Genomic DNA, 17564 nt, shown 5'->3' on the forward strand with positions numbered 1-17564 from the left:
AGCTTTGCGCCTTTCCTGGGACTCACTTGGTAGCCCAGGCTGGCCTCGAACTCACAGAGATCCACCTGCCTCTGCCTCCCGAGTGCTGGGATTAAAGGCGTGCGCCACCAACGCCCGGCCAATAAAAGTATTTTTAAAATAAAAGATAATGGCTGAGGATGTATCCTAGTAGTATAATACTTTCTTGGCATGGATTCAATCTTGAGCAACTCCCCACCAAAAAACCAGATTAAAGCCAACCTAGTTTTTTCCTGTTACTCACAGAAAAATGTATATGAAGTTCTTCAATGTCATCAGCCTCACAATTTAGAACTTCTTGCAAACTCCTATTGAAAAATTGAATTTAAAATTACATATTTGGTATTATAAAATTTTAAAGTAATAATCATTCAATGGGGCAAAATTAAGGTATATAGACATGCACAAAATTCAGTGCAAATTTCTTCTCATACTTTTTCCTACTCCTCTTCCTTGAATTATCTTCATTTAAAATTTGATTTGTTAATCAACTCTACCTTGTTGATACTGCTGCATACTGTGAAAATTATTACACAGAGGAGCCCTTACCTCTAAAATGGGGAGGATTTATTTTGCAAAGTCTGGAGATGTCTTTGGCTGTCACAGTTAAGGGTTGTCATTTAGTAAGTAGTGGTCCCAGACATTATTAAACACATCATAATGCCCAGAACAGCCTCTCACAAAGAGAATTCAAACAACCAGATGCCCAAGGTTATAGGTCAGTAGATGCTATTGTCCAAGAGGGAGGAGCCCCGGGGTTGGATCCCCACCCAACACATTTCAAAGCAGAAAAGCTTAAAATGTCAAAATTGCCAATGTTGAGAAATTCTGCTTTAATAAAAATCTACCACTAATGGTCCATGAAAAATAATCATTTCCCTCAATATTTTGTCAACACTTTAAGAAACTTGTTGGCAGAAAAAAGGCATTTCATGTATATTCACTCAGTTACTAGTAAACCTGAGCATGCTTTCATTTTTTGATAAATCATATATATATATATGATTTATGGCACTGTATCTACTTATAAACAAACACATATGCACTTATGGTACTATATCTATTTATAAACCATATATATATATATATATATGCACTTATGGTAGTAAATCAACTTGTAAATCATATATATATATGCACTTATGGTACTAGATTAATTTATAAACCACATATATACACATAAAGCACTATATTTATAAATCACATCTATCTCATAAACTTATATCTCTGTATCTATTTATAAATCATATCTCTGTATATATACACACACAAATAGCCCTGTGTTTATTAATAAATCACATCTATTTATATAATGCACTTATCACACTACATTTATCAATCACATCTCTATACACACACTGAATCTATTTATAAACCACTTCTATGAATATGGACTTATAGCATTGCATCTATTTATAAAACATATCTATCTATACATGTATATACTTATAGCCCTAAATTTATTTATAAACTTTGTATATATATATATATATATGCACTTATATAGCACTGTGTCTATTTATAAACCATATACATATGCACTTATACACAACATATATTTATGAAGCATATCTATATATGTATGTGCACTTATAGCACTATATGTATATATAGGATAAAAAGAATAACCAATGCACATCCTGAGAAGTCACCTAAGTACTTTCCATCTTGATTAAAGAGCCCAGGTCCACTCTTTTTATTGTATTAGTTAGTTAATGATCAAAGGACCACCTGGGTTTTCATCATTTTTGAAGGCTTATTGAAAGTCATGATTATGGAAGCTCATCTAAAGGGCACTAAGCCTTAATACTGTTCTTAACAAGCAAATGTATATACTTACTTCCCCAAGGGAAAACTGAGTTCTTTTAAATCTTCCAGTGATGGCTTTTGTTTCAGAAGTTTCTTATATAAAGCCAGTGGGAAAGGAAGGTTGACAGCCTTTAAATTGGATAGGGAGAGTCCACACAAGATCCCAAAAAGGTAATAGTTCTTCTTCTCAATCTTAGGCTGGAAAATAAGACGGAAAAAAAACTCCTAAGCTATTATAAATAACCAGTTATACAAAGGCACAATTAGATTAATAAATAACCAATTTTAGCTCCTTTTTCTAATTAATACCCCAAGTTAGACACAAACCGGGTTTCAAAAGAATACACATTTCAAACTCTGTTCTAATTTGCAATAAAATTTAAATTTCTTCCATAATGTTCTTTCTGTTGTTTATGTTTGTTTGTTTGAGACTTATAGGATGTTCTCAAAACTCACTGTGTAGCTGAGGGTGACCTTGGATTCCTCCTGCCTTACCTCCCAAGTGTGAGATTACAGCCATGTACCATCATGCCCCGCTTCTTGCATAATTTTAAATATAAATTAACAATGCAGAACATTAAGCAAATGTTTTTTTGTTTGTTTGTTTGTTTGTTTGTTTTTTTTTACTGATAGCATATCTGGAATGTAGAAACAAATGCTCAGGTGCAATTACAAAGTTTTTATTTGGAATTTTAAGGTCCTTCCCTTCCAATTAATGGAGAAAAGCAACCTTGAGGAAGGAAGGTGGCCCTGTATTGATGCTTCACTTTGGCAGAACAAATGCCAGATGAGCATTACATGATGTCTCCATTTAGCAGTGCAGCCCCACATAGAGGCTTACCATTGGTATAGCTCCCATGGGGCCCCTTTCTCACTCTGGCGTTCTGTCTTACTATGCCATTTCTTAGCCTGCAGAAAATCCTGTCCTGATTGATACCTTGTGCCAGGAGTCCTTGTGAGAGCTAATGAATGTCAGTGTCATGGCCCTTAGACTTCTAGAGCTCTGAGCTGAATAGACTTACTCTCCTTAACAAAGTACTCAGGTAGTCCATTAAAGTGACACCACCAAAAACAGACTAATGCGGCTGTCTTTACTTTTCTTCTCTGCATCTTGTAGTCCTGGTTAGAAAAACAAAACAAAACAAAACTTTCCTGGCCCAAACTGCAGCCCAGGGGAGGAAGTGTTGCTAGTGTGAAATTCTACAATGCCCACTCCAGTGACATTCTTGCTGTAAGCAGGTTCATGAGGGTCAGTAACTCACAGGATGTTTGTTCTCTTCACTCTTCTTGCCTATTTTCTGGATGGAAATTTTGAAATGAGTTAAAAGTAGAGAACAAACCATCTGCAAAGGCCTCTCCTAACCTCAGTTTTCTATCCCATAATTTGCAACATGTACTCTGGTTCAACTTGATTTTGATATTTTATCAAGCCATATGCATTTATTAATTGGGGGGGTATGTGTATATCTATTTTCTACTGAGCAGAACTGTAGGACTATACTTAAAAGCGAGGGCTTTGCTAAGTGTGGTGCACTCCTATAATCCAAGCACTTGGAAGATGGAGGCGGGAGGATCGCGAGTTCAAGGGTAGCCTGGCATTCATAGTAAGACACTGTATAATACAATGTATAAAAAAGATAAAAATGAAAAACATTATAGACAAATCAACCAACTTTTCAGAATTCAGTTACCTATGATAGGCTATCAACAGTTTCTACTAATTTGAAGCATTCCATATTATAACTCTCAAAAAAAATTTTTTTTGAGACAGCGTTTCTCTGTGTAGCTTTGTGCCTTTCCTGGAACTCACACTGTAGCCCAGGTTGGGACACATACCGAATAACTGTCCCTCAGAATTATGTAAACAGTTTTAAGATATCCATGCAATAGAATATCATTCCATAGCTAAAAAAAATGGAATGAATTATGGGCACATGCCATAACATGGATGCATCTCAGAGTAATTATATTCAATGAAAAAAAGACAGATATTAAATTTGATCATACTTAACTCCATTTATATAAATTTATAGAACCAGACTATGGTTCACTCTCTAGTAACAAGAAGCAGATCAGTAGTTGCTTAGGAAGGATGGACGTGAAAGGAGTGTGAGAGAGCCTTCGGTAATGATGTACATGTTTATTATTTTGACTGAGGCGATCATTTCCCTGGTGTATAGGTATATCATCAAATTGGGTATTTTCTGTGTTGTCTATTGTATTTCAATTACACTTCATTAATGCTAAAGTTTCACATGTATAGGAATCACTGAGGTGATTTTATATGTGTTGTGAGTTCTGATTCTGTAGATCTTGAGTGGGGCCAGAGTGCGTTTTTTTTTTTTTTTTTCCCCTGAGCTTCCCAGTAACAGCTCGAGCTGTCCTCCAGTTTTGTCCCCTCCACATGTGCCTTGAACACTGAGGTTAGGTATGCAATAGCACACCTAGATAAGTCTGGTTTTCTACATGCTGCCAGATCATGCCAAGGCACAGCTCCTGCGCCATGAGTGATGTGGCACTACTCAAAAGAGATGTACAGTCCTGATTTTACACTGTCGTCTATGGTTTTCATATTGCAGCATTTAATATGTTCTATGAGAAAGACATAACTTACACTGGCTGGAAACCACATGTTGGAACTCTTTTCGGGATACATGAACATTCCATACTTGGGGTCTGTCATCTCCTCAAATATGCAGTGGAAGAACTCTGAACTCACCCCTCCACTCTCAGCACGGATTTCTTGAATAAATTCAACCTACACAAAGAAAATTTATTTCAAGACTCTTATTTAAAATACAGCTCTTTGCCCTTTGTGGAAAAGTCTTGGGCCTGCCCTGACCATTCTCGAATTCTCTAGAACTGCCAGACACACACACTGCTTTACCTCCTCACACCTTGTCTTCCCTCAGTTTGCTGCCAAGCAGGGAAGGCCAGGAGCCCGCTGACTCATATTCTCTTTCAGACTGTGCAACCTTATCTCTAAAGAACTGCTTTTTGGATTCTCCAGCCTCTACTTCCTGTAAGCAGCCCTTCCGGTGAGCGTGGGCTGAGTACTTTTGCCTAAGCTAGTTGCCATTGCACTCAGGGGAAACAGATGAACCAGCTCCTCTTTTTAACAGTTCTCCCTGCCTCTGGATTTCATGGCGCAGTACTGACTTCATTTTACCCTGCCTGCTCTGACAATTCCTTTTCTACTTCCTTTTCTGGCTAATTTCATTTCTTTCATTTATTTATATATCTAATTTCTGGTGCTGGGGATTGAACTGGGACCCCTGGAATGCTAGGCAAGCACTCTACCATTCCCAGGCCTTGTATTTTGAATATGAGCAGCCTTGAGCTTCGTCCCTTCCATTTTTGCTTACTCTGTCCTAGAGAGCTTTCCTGCTGATCTTTGGCCAAACTCTCTGGCCTGGTTAGGACTTACAGCGAGGGCAAGGATTAGGAAGGGCAGTCTTGTCATGCTTGGTCTCTTTTATATCTGTCTTGAAGTTAACATCTTTTTAAGGACAGTCATTTCCTTTAGAGAAAAGAAAGTTCTATCGATATCCTCACAAAGCATAAGAAAACTAGATACAAAGGGAGTCTGGTTTCAAAAATAAAATTCTTTGTTTTTGATTTGAATCACATGCTGAGAAATCACCCTGCCTGGTCTGAGTGCTCTCCTCCAGGATCTCTTTTCTGTGGGGCGCTCACTACTGACCCTCTCAGCTGGTATCAGGAAAATCTACTCACTCCCCCTGGGACTCCAGGCTGCCCTCCTACCCACAGCATTAGTCAATGTTCTGTTAAGTATGCGATATGGTAAATGTCCTGAAGTGCCACACAGTAAATACTCTACAGGCATCCACAAAGCATTAAATAGAGAGTAAATAAAGAGTGGCAGGGATTGAAACCTACATTGTAGAAAGCCGAGACCAGCAACATGGGAGAAATTGCCTGTGACATTTGCTACCTATTGAGTGCGCAAACAGTCCTAGTTCCTCACTATTTCTTGACTGAATTCTTTTGCATGAGATTTTGCAATTTTCCCAGCCTTCGGCTTGGGTTCATTCATGAGTCTTCTTTGGCTCAAACAATATTGAATGATTGCTAGCTTGCATCTCCAGCACTGCTATGAGAAGAACATGTTTGTTGGTCCCAAGAGGAGGAAGGACATACAAAGTATGACTCAATGTCCTCAGCTAGTATCAGCATAGTGCAGCCAATGCCTATTTAACTTTCAGATATGTAAACGAACTCCAACAATAATCCATATGACTGGGGATGTAGCTTAGTGGTAAAGCACTTACTTAGCGTGTGTGGAAATGGTGGTTTTATTCCTTAGCATCATACATAAAAATGCACATTCATAAAATAAAATACCCAGAAGTTCAGCTGGACTAGAAGATTTATAAAATAAATTGTTATTTTTATTTCATTAAATACTGGGATGAGTCATTAGAACCATCAATAATGAGTTAACCTGCAACTTAACATGTAATTAAATGTTCTATTCCCTTAAGAGAAAGGGAAAACTTCTGGAAACCTTAATACCTTAATCACCATGGTTGTTAATGCAGCTTCTTATGCCCCATCCCACAAAAAAAAAAAAAAAAAGCCCAGCAAGACATTTTTCTTTACCATTAGTGTTTTCCAAAGGTCAAAGGATTCAGCTTGTCCTAATTGACGCAGGGTGTCTTCAACCAGGTGACTTCGTCTGACTCTCAGTATTAGGAATGGTGGTCTCATTCTTTCAAATTCCCTGGCTTCACACTTTTAGAAAAAGACAATTTTCAGTTGGTTCTCCTTTGGACCTTTAAGACTCTCGGGGATAAAAGTGTGAATGCTGGAACAGGCCTACAGTCCCTGCTGGGGGAAGCTGGAGGATCAAAAAAATTCAAGATCTGGGGCTGGTGAGATAGCTTAGAAGGCAAAGGAGCTTGCTGCCAAACCTCCTAACCACAATTCCCTCTCTGGAACCTATACACTAAGGAGAGAACTGACTCAAGCAAGTTGTCCTCTGAACTCCATTTGTAGATGGCATCACACATACAAACAAATGGCACATAAATGTAAACATGTTTTAGTAAGAAATTAAAGATCATCTTGGTTACTATTTATGTATTTATCATACATAAAAATGTATGAGACAAGGAAGAAGACAAAGGTTCAAACTCAAGGCCAGCCTGGGCTACCCAATTCCCCACCATTTTATAAAAACTAATCCTAGGGTTTTTAAGTACTTCCTGTGTGTTTGCTCCTTTGGGTTTGCTCTTGCAAAAGGTCTCACCAGGCAGCCAAACTTCTTGAACTCATAGTACCCCTCTGTCAACATCCTGAGTGCTGGCATTATCGGCACAAAGCACCAGGCTTGATTTATATTTAGTATTTCCAAAAAAAATACCTTTTGTCTCTTGCTGCCAATGCTCTGTGTATTTGTAATTTAACAAAGGTATTATTGAATCTTTAAAATGTAAGATAATACAATTACAGGATCAATCAAACCAACTGTGACATCTAGTGTTCATGTGCAAAAATTAGTGACTGGGCATGAACAGTTAAGTTATTAAAACTGTCAAAAATCCCTTACTTTAGTAAGCACGATCAATGCTGGTATCAGACATACTAAGTGAACAATCTACCATCAGCCTCCAGAAGTCCAGTGGTAGCACCTAAACCTCAGAAATGACTCTAAGGGCTGTGGCGGAGACAGGGAAGAAGACAAAGAGAAGACATTCTCTGAGAGGGTGCTCTCTGCAAATAATCACCGTCCACTTTGGAAGTCTTTAAAACTGTGCGTCAGGGAGTCACTGTTACCAAGCATCATCCTGGCTATTCTAAATGGGAGTATCTTGAGCTTCCCTAAATTGTCAACACTTCTTCATGACTGTAGGCCTTGGTCTTGCTTCTGTTAAATTTCTTTGGATTGGAAATTTAACAATGGACTTGGGTACCCTTGATTTAACCTTCAACACACCTCTGAGCCTTCAGGTCTATCACCTGGACAATAAAGCAATATTTAGGAATCATGAGGTGACAGTTTGGTTAGTGGATAACAAATTTCTAGGCTAGGTGTGTTTGCCCATATACGCTTTCTGCCATCTTAGGTAAGGGTATATGCGACTCTGGGTTGGGGAACCCTAATCTAGATCTCTGCTACCACCACATACTGAGACATTTATACGATTCTACTAGATTGTTCTGCTATTCCTTGAGCTTCCCCCGACCCCGGGTTCTTAATTGACTCCTGTGTTCAGGAGTCTGTAGTTCTGGAATGCTTCAGCAACATTGACTTGACTTCTGGAAAGCATTGTCTATGGCTCGAAGTGACACACAGTGGCCACTGACTGTAGCAGGCAGAAATACCTGTAATTTCCCTTGCCTCGTGAAGACCTAGATTGAGAATCTCCATCTTATCCTGTTGTCACATTATCTCTACCTGTTCTCCATACCGGAGGCCCCCCCCCCCTTTCTACATCTCTGCATTTGAATTGGTTGGTTAGTTTGAAGTACTTAGATTAGTTTGAAGTTTACCATTTTGACTTTGTACATCATATCTTTTGGAGACTAGAGCTGTGAAGTCTGCTTCCCAAGTATGCCATAAGACTTGCTACTAGAAATGCTCTCTTCTAGCCTTTCATGATGTGTAACATGTACATTTACATGAGAACTAACATGTACTCATTAACATGATAGACTAGACATTCTGTAGAGGAAAATACTACATATGGAAGGAAGTGTTTGAAGGGATTTTAAGGGGAGGTTATGTTTGGGACCAGACTGTCAGGGAGATGAATGTAGAAAAGACTTGGTTAGACTGATGATACAGTGATTGCCAGGAGCTAGTAACAGCAGAGGGAGAGTCTTTACTTTGGGAATGACATTACTAGGATGTTCTTTGTGTCTTGATTGCTTATTGTAAAAATTTATGGAATTTATGGCATAGTACATTGGCAAAAGTCATATGTAATTAATAGAATATAAAAAAGGAAATATTTTGTTGTTGAAATGGCTTATTTTGTGGACATCGTGTCCTAGACTTATTTGTTTTATAGAGATGGCCAATGATATTTGAATTCATAATAAAAACAATAATGTTTGTGATGTTGGATTCCAATGAATCATTAAAATCTACATATCATAAATCAATATGAACCTTTCCTGAGAAATGACCTAGAAAACAAGCCTTAGCAATCAAAAATGTTTGAAAAACTCTTAATACACCGTCCAGGGAAAGAACATTATATATCTAACAAGAAACTTAGGCTGATGGTGAGCAAGAAAATATATAAATGCTGTGTGGCAATATTATAACTGTGAGAGAGGAACAAAAGGGTCAGAGTGGAAAGTAAGTTCAGCGAGCAAACCAGCCATCATCTCAAAATCAGAAAAATATATGTTGGGTATAGGACATAGATGTCCTGTTTAGGGCTGAGCCCTCTGCAGGCTTATTTTTTGCATGTTGAGCTGTTATGGATGGGCCTCTGTGTTAACTGCTGTGCAGTTTCTTTGATGAAGTTTGAGAAATTCACTAACAATCTATGGGTACAGCAATAAGTCATTACTAGTTGTTTTAATACCACGTCCAGTTAGCAGAATAATATTAGCAGGTTCTCCCCTGGGGCCTCTAACTTACCTGGACACAGGTTCTGTGGCCCCAATAATGGCGCCAGGTATTGGTTTACTCTCACAGAGTGGGCTTTAAATTGAGCCAGAAAATGGTTGGTTATTTCCATAGCACTCGTGCCCCTACTGCACTAGTGGGCAGATCTCGCCAGGACAGGCAGGACTCACAAGTGAGTGAGACTCGTGATTCTTTCTCTCCTGTGGCTGTGTGCATAGCACCTCCCAGCACCATGAAAGCTGCCCAGTAGGAGTGAAGCTTCCAAATCAGTACCTGCTGGATCTCTCCATGTTCTATGAGTCAAGGATTCGGCATCTTGTCTTCAGGGATAGGGTCTCTATCATACTCCTTCCCTATGGTTTCAGGGATTTTCACAGGAGAGAGGGTGGAAAGATTGGAAAAGCCAGGGGAGGTAGAACATGGTAGGGCAGTTGCACATACAAACTCACAGTGACTGTGACAGCATGCACAAGAATTGTATCAGTTCAGCCCAGACAAAATCCCAACATTGAGCCATGGGAGGGGGTGAGTACAAACCCCCACCCCTAACTGAAGAGATACTGGTCTGTGATAACGGCAGGGGAGGTATGACTGCTGGTAGGCTCGACACCCAAGAGTATTGGGGTAACACAAATTGGCTAGGGTTAAAAAAGAGGGTGGTGGAGAGAAAGAGCATGAAGTTGGGTGGAAAGAGAGGTGAGAATGGATCTGGGAGGAGTTTGATGAGAAGTTACTATGATCAAAATACATTATACAAAGTTATCAAAGCATTAATAAAATAGTATTAAACGTGTTGATGCTTATAAGCCAAGCTCCAAAGAACTAAAGAATCTGAAGCCTGGCACTAAGATCACAGCCATAGTTAAAATCAGATAAAGTGAGGAGAGGAAAAGAATGGCTTACTAGGAATGTTCACGTAGGGAAATGATGTCACCTACAGAGAGTAAGGACTGGAATGTAAAACGAGAAACACAAATTAAACTGAATCATGATTAACTGGTCAAAGGTCACAAAGGTCATTAGCATTCTGCTCTGGTGAAAGATTGAAAGAGGGGTTTTATACATTGCTGGTAGGAACATAGATTGGTAAACTAAATACAAAGTTTATACTGGCAACATTTAATAATTAAAAAGAAAAGATTAAACATTACACTACTTTGTTCTGTGAGTAACCAAGTAATAGCTCAGATTAACAACATTACTTTCAGAATTCTAGATAATGACTTAGATATGGTAAGATCAGAAATACTGCTGTGTTGAAACCTTAACAAAAATAAGAGATGAAAAACTTCATTAATTTTTCTATCTGTGCAAAAGTAAAAGTTGGTAAGAAACCTAAAATGAAAGAAGCATGGGATGACTCCTTAAGTGATAAAGTCAGAGCACACAAAAATGAGGCAAGCAGAATTAGAAGATTAGAAGATCAAATGTGCAATGAATTTTGAGCTGGCATTTTTCTCAAAATACTTCAGAAGAGAAACTAGTAACAACTGAAAATTAATAAAAGTGGTAGACCAACTTGTGGTAAAATGTCTGTACCTGATAATATTGGTGATGGGTATCATTATTTTTATTTTATATGTTTGAAATTTTCATGACAAAAATGTTAACCTGTATTGACTTGAATATCATTTGACTGTGTCTCCAAAGAATCATGTGAAACTTTGTCTCCAGTGTGGTGATAATTAAATTCTAAATTGGACTTCTGGAAAATAATTAGGTTATGGGACACTACCCTTGGAAAGGATTACTATTAGCCTCACAGAGTAGGTGATTTCTTGTGAGAATAGGTTGTTATAAAGTGAGAGCATCCAATACAATGGGCCCCTTCAGCACACGGAAAAGTCCTTTTATGCTTCTCCTCGTATTTTAATGCTGGTGGGAGAGAGAGTGGGTAGCGAAGAAGTAAGGGCAGGCACATCTGGATTCCTGCAACGTGTTGTTGAACTTCCAAAACTCCGAGTTACATACATCTGTATATATAGTATATTTTGTCATGGCAACAAAAACATACATACCATCAGCTTTACAGCGGACTCATAACTCATTAACTTAATTTTGGATGACAAATCAAAGCTGAATAGAAAATCAGTGAAAACAGTAGGATCGGGGCATTCTAAAAATTGCTAAGGAAAAAAAAAGAAAGAAAAGTTAGCAAACAACAATTTTGACAATGAAAAGAAAAACATTAATTCCTTTCTGTAAGTTCATCACTTTATTTACTGTTAGGATCTTTTGAATCTATTTTTAAGAATGCCATTACCAAGAAGCACCCCCCCCTTCCCTTTGTCCCTCTGTCTGTCTGCCTGTTTGTCTGTTTTTCCTTCTTCATTTTTGAAACAAAATGTCATGTATCCCAGTTTGACCTCAAGCTGACTATGTACCAGAGGATGACCTTGCACTTCTTTTTTAAAAAATATTTTTAAAAATTTAAATTACTTTATTACTTTAAGTGTATGGGTGTTTTATTGTCGCATGTGTGTCTGGCACTCCAGATGTGGGCAGTGTCTGCAGTGTCCAAAGATGCCAGAAGAGGGCATCTATCCCCTTGAACTGGAGTTGCAGATGGTTGTGAGCCACCATATGGGTGCTAGGAACAGAGCCCAGGTCCTCTGGAGCATCCAGTTCGCTTAACTGGTGAGCCATCTCTCCAGCCCTGACCTTGGCTTCTGATCCTCGTTTCTCCACTACAGTGTAGATATTACAGGTACGCACTGCCATACCTGGTTTATACAGTAATGGGAATCAAGAACTCAGGCCTCCATTCATGCTAAGCAGGTGCTCTATCAACTGAGCTACATACCTAGCCCTTAGAGGCACTTTTATAAGAAAATACATTTGTTTTGGGAGAAAAATGTTTCCGTTTTCAATGGTCATGTAGGTTAGTCAGTTTAGTATGGTAATAAGGACATTTTCTAATCTAGGGATAGCATATCTGCTAACATGTCCTGCTTTATGTCATGAACATTCTCCCAAGGGAATATGTCATACTTACCAGATTTTTATAGAAGAACTCTCTGTTTTGTGTTATAGCGATGTCTAAGATGTCAGAAAGCTCATTTATGATGAAAGTACTTTCTGGAAGTTGACGGTTAGCCTTAAAGAGAACATGGAATTTCATTTTCTATTAATGAATGATGTAAAGTGTGATACCTACATTTATATGCATATCTGAATATGTATTTGTCAGTGATGGAGTAAGAAATATTTTAGACAGACAAGTTGAGTTGGATGGAATAACCTTCACTCAGCATATTTCACTGGAAAATCAAATTTTGTCACTCAAGAATTTTCCGTCCACATGGTATCTATCAGTCACTAAAAAATTCTGGCTTATCCATGGTGTCTTTTCTTTATTTTCTTTCCTTTTTTTTTTTTTTTTGGTTTTTTTGAGACAGGGTTTCTCTGTGTAGCTTTGCGCCTTTCCTGGAACTCACTTGGTAGCCCAGGCTGGCCTCGAACTCACAGAGATCCGCCTGCCTCTGCCTCCCAAGTGCTGGGATTAAAGGCGTGCACCACCACCGCCCGGCTAATGGTGTCTTTTCTAGTGCTAATCCCTCTGTACATTTGCAGGAGAGTTGATTTTTCCTTTACTTATATCTACAAATGCTTGTTGTATATCAATTTGTATATGTGTGTCTTTCTTGCTTTTTCAAATTTCACATGTATATATTTATAATACTTCGGGAAATATTGTATGTATCCCAAAATACAATCCATATAAGGCACTTGTGGGCATTTTACAAAAATCTCAATAAATTCAATTAAAATAAAAAAATAATCTTGAGAGGGACTTCATTCCATGTCAGAATAATGATGGAGGTATTTGTTGCTAGAGTTTTCCTGCCTTGCCCACAGTCAGGACAAATCTTTGTCACCCGCCAGTCCCACAGCCACTCAGACCCAACCAAGTAAACACAGAGACTTGTATTGCTTACAAACTGTATGGCCGTGGCAGGCTTCTTGTTACCTGTTCTTTTATCTTAAATTAACCCATTTTTATAAATCTATACCTTGCCACGTGGCTGGTGGCTTACCGGCGTCTTTACATGCTGCTTGTCCTGACGGTGGCTGCAGTGTCTCTCCCTCCTTCTTCCTGTTTCCCCAATTCTCCTCTCTCTTTGTCCCGCCTATACTTCCTGCCTGGTCACTGGCCATCAGTGTTTTATTTATATAGAGTGATATCCACAGCAGGTATTGTAGGTCATGGTAGGACAGTGGTGAGGAGCCTTTTCTAGTAGGAAATGTTAGGGACAGACCTCAAAGAAGGTGACACAAGTTCTCTAAAAGAGGTCTATGGTGACAGAAGAACCTCGTAAAACTATATCTTCCAAGAGCAGATAGATATAAGAACTCCTGGGATGTAGCTTCAGAGGCTACCTGCTCTGACCTCAAGCCAAATTCCTGCCAGGCCTTTAAATCATGACACTATGAGCCTAAGAATCAGTTGCTGCTGGCTTAGCCAAAAGCTTAAAAAAATTGGTGTTACCCATGGCTTACTATACAGACAGTAATCAGCAAATACCATCTTAAATACAGATAGTAAATATTTTGTGCTTAGGTCCACATGCTTTCCAATAGCTATTCAACCTCACTGAGTATCAAAGCAGCCACAGGCAATAAAAAAACAAGCCAATAAGAGTAAAGGTTCTGTTAAAGGTTTATCTGCAGAGGGCTGGAGAGATGGCTCAGTGGTTAAGAGCATTTGCTGCTTTTCTGGAGGACCTGAAGGAACTGAGTTCAATTCCCAGCACCACATAATACATTACAACCACCTGTAACTACAGTTCTGCGGGATCCAGCACCCTCTTCTGGCCTCCACAGGTACTGGCACACAGTGGTACACAGACGTACATGCAAGCAAAACATCCATACATATAAATTAAAAATAAGCATTTATTTGCAAAACCAAGAAGCTGTCCACTGGAATGGCTTGCCCACTTGTACATGATCAGAAAGTAACCACACATCTAGGAAATGTTTTCTGATTAGCTGTGATGAAAGGGGTACAAACAAGGGTTCCCAGAAGAAATAATGTTCAAAAACCAATCATTTCAGTAAGCATTCATCTACAGCTTACTGGTACTACATACAAAAAACATAGTAAAAAGCATATTATTCTTAAGTTATAGGATTATATGCACAGAAACACAAAGGTGGATCAAAAGATTGGTATTAATGGGTAAATTTAGAAAGATTTCTACAGACTAATGACAAATGGTTAGAAATATAAGTTTCAGAAGAAAAGGTAAGGCTGAAGGTTATAGCTTAGTTAGTAGTGTTTGTCTAGCATGATGAAGCCCTGCCACATACAACGCCTATACTCTCAGCTATTGGGAGATGGAGAGAGAAGCATCAGAAGTTCAAGGTTATTTTCAACTATATAGTGAACTTGAGGCCAGCCAAGACACACACACACAGAGAGAGAGAGAGAGAGAGAGAGAGAGAGAGAGAGAGAGAGAGAGAGAGAGAGAGAGAGAGAGAGAGATCACAGAGAGAAAGATATTTTACTAAAATTAAACCGTGACATACTCATCAAGGCAAATACCTATAATCTTAGTACTTTGGAAGCTAAGGCAGAAAGATCTGGGCCAGCTTTAGCTTGATAGCAAAACCCTGACCCCCAAACAAAAATCGTTGTGTGAGATATGGCTTAGTTCTGTAATAGGGCACTTGCCTAGCATCTGTGAAGCCCTAGGTTGCATCTCCAGTACCGAGAGAGAGAGAGAGAGAGAGAGAGAGAGAGAGAGAGAGAGAGAGAGAGAGAGAGAGAGAGAGAGAGAGAGAGAAAAGCAACAACACTTTCATGCTTCAAAGGATACCACTGAGAAAGTGAAATACATGCACAGAGTAAAAGAAAAGTATAATCAAATTACATAAGGAATCTCTATATATATATATATATATCTAACTATATACACATATGTACACACATATGCAACTATAGTTCAATAATAAAAACAAAGCTAAATTAACTTTAAAATAAGCAAACAAACTTCAAATAATAGATATTAACCAAGAACTACATCAAAGGATATTCAATCTTATTAATTACTAGTCAACAGGAAAATGCAAATGAAAACCATAAAGAGATACCATTTATCACCCCATGGGAACATAATCAACATAGCAAGTAATAAGTAGTTGAGAAGAAAATGAAAAATATAACTTTTATACTTTCTTGATAGGAAGACAAAATTGTGCTGCTCTTTGGAAAACAAGCTGGTAGACCCTCACAGGACAGAGCGTTCGTATGGCTCAACAGTTCTACTCTTAGCTGTGTGCCCAAAAGAAATGAAAACATTTATTTACACAAAAACTTGTACACGAATATAAATGATCAAGAAGTTGGAATCACACAAACATCCATCAGTTGCTGAAAGGATACAAATATGTTTATAAAATGAATGAAAGAGCTCTATAAAATACGTAATAATGTAAGCAACTGAAGAAGATTTGAGTGAATGGAGAGGTGGAGAGGAGCAGCCTCAATTTTTTAATTCATCTGTTCTCTCTATTCTATACATTCAAATCAATGCCAAGTTAGAAACATGGCCAATGGCCCAACAAACAGACTATGTGTGATGTTACAATCCCCACACTTTGGAGACGGAGTTGGTGGTCAGCCTGGAGAATGTAGAAAAACTTTTTCCACTAAAAAGCAAAAATAAAACAAAACAAAAATTCTAATAGGCAGAATTTAAAGAATAACAATGTACATTTAAATATTACATTAAATCCAACAATCCTAAAGAATAAAAACCCTGACCTGTTCTACCACATATCAATATTTGTCATAAAAATACAGTGACTAGGACAGTTTCTCGGTTTTGTTTTATTTGTGGCAGAATCTCACGTAGCTCAGACTGATCTCGAAACTGATAGCAGGTGTGTGTGTGTGTGTGTGTGTGTGTGTGTGTGTGTGTGTGTGTGTGTGTGCGCGCGCGCGCGCGCACACACACACACACACACAGTATCTATACCTATATATAGATAGCTGAGGATGAACTTAAACTTCCAGTTCTCCTTGCTGTACTACCAACCACTGTAATTATAGAATAAACCACTTTGCCCAGATAGGAGAGTGGTAGAGGACAGATAAGCAAGTTGTTTATCTGTGTAATTAGGTGAACATCCAATTTTCTACAAATGGAATACTAAAAATCACCAAGGAGAGATGTAGTTTATTAAGAAGTAAAATTAAGCTATAAGGAAAAGGTTAGATTTAAGAAGCAGTATCTTTCACAGGGAGGTGGTAGAGCATGCCTTTAATCCTAGCACTTGGGAGGCAGAAGCAGGTCACCTCTGAGTTCAAGGCCAGCCTGATCTGCAGAGTGAGTTCCAGGACAGCCAGAGCTACACAGTTCCCTCCCTTCTCATTCTAGCCATTACTGCTTAGTATTTTGAAACACACAATTAAAATATATGTACTCATGTATGGAAGACAAGCAAAAAAAATCTATAAAAGCCTCCACCCTGCAAAATTTGGGTCTCTAGTTCTTTGGATAATAATCTGCTAGAAGCCTGTCACACAATAAACTGCTTCCGAGTAATAGTAGCCTTGGGGTCCATTTCTTGGACTAGAAATCCTGTTACATTGAGACTACCACCCATAGCAGAAAGAAGTCTGGCCAGTGACTTCTGAATACTGCTGATTCTGGGCACCCTGGTAGAGAGCCCTCTACGGGCTTTCCTTCAGCCCGCTTTTTAACATTAATTTTTACTACGTTATATATTCAACAAATGAAAGTAACCATAAAGCTTGATGAGTTGTTATACGGCTTCCCCACTCCCAACTTCTCAACTAAGTAGTGCCCAGATGAAGACACGTGAGCAGCTCCCCTTCATGGCTTCTACATCAGCTCCTGCCTCCAGGTTCCAGGCCTGCTTGAGGTCTTATTTTCACCTCCTCCAATGATGGACTATGACCTGCAAGTGGAAGCCAAATAAACTCTTTCCCCTCCAACTTGCTTTTTGGTCATGGTGTTTCACTGCAGCAATAGAAACCCTGACTAAGACAGCGAGGGAGTGAGAGAGAAGGAATGCTTGAAAGAGAATAGTAGGACACAACTGATATGAAAGGAGAAATGGGAAAACGAGGGAGACTTTAACTGGGGAGGGGGTGGAGGGG

The 17564-nt window shown here is 38.7% G+C and overlaps 1 protein-coding gene across 4 annotated transcripts in view; it reads right to left on the reverse strand.

The window, feature by feature from the left end:
- Herc6 (HECT and RLD domain containing E3 ubiquitin protein ligase family member 6) overlaps positions 1-17564 on the reverse strand; it is a 54926-nt gene that overhangs the window by 4516 nt on the left and 32846 nt on the right. For 2 of the 4 annotated variants that reach the window (XM_076566866.1, XM_076566865.1), the window contains exons 14-20: positions 12429-12530; positions 11452-11559; positions 6451-6582; positions 4442-4585; positions 3090-3125; positions 1859-2025; positions 263-326 (exon numbers count right to left, since the gene is read on the reverse strand). In XM_076566866.1, coding sequence (XP_076422981.1) covers positions 263-326; positions 1859-2025; positions 3090-3125; positions 4442-4585; positions 6451-6582; positions 11452-11559; positions 12429-12530 — 753 coding nt within the window. The remainder of the gene's footprint in view (positions 1-262; positions 327-1858; positions 2026-3089; positions 3126-4441; positions 4586-6450; positions 6583-11451; positions 11560-12428; positions 12531-17564) is intronic. The other 2 variants (XM_042273403.2, XM_042273406.2) reach the window with 1 other exon arrangement.

The sequence above is a fragment of the Peromyscus maniculatus genome, chromosome 3 (genome assembly GCF_049852395.1).
Source record: "Peromyscus maniculatus bairdii isolate BWxNUB_F1_BW_parent chromosome 3, HU_Pman_BW_mat_3.1, whole genome shotgun sequence".
NCBI lineage: Eukaryota > Metazoa > Chordata > Mammalia > Rodentia > Cricetidae > Peromyscus > Peromyscus maniculatus.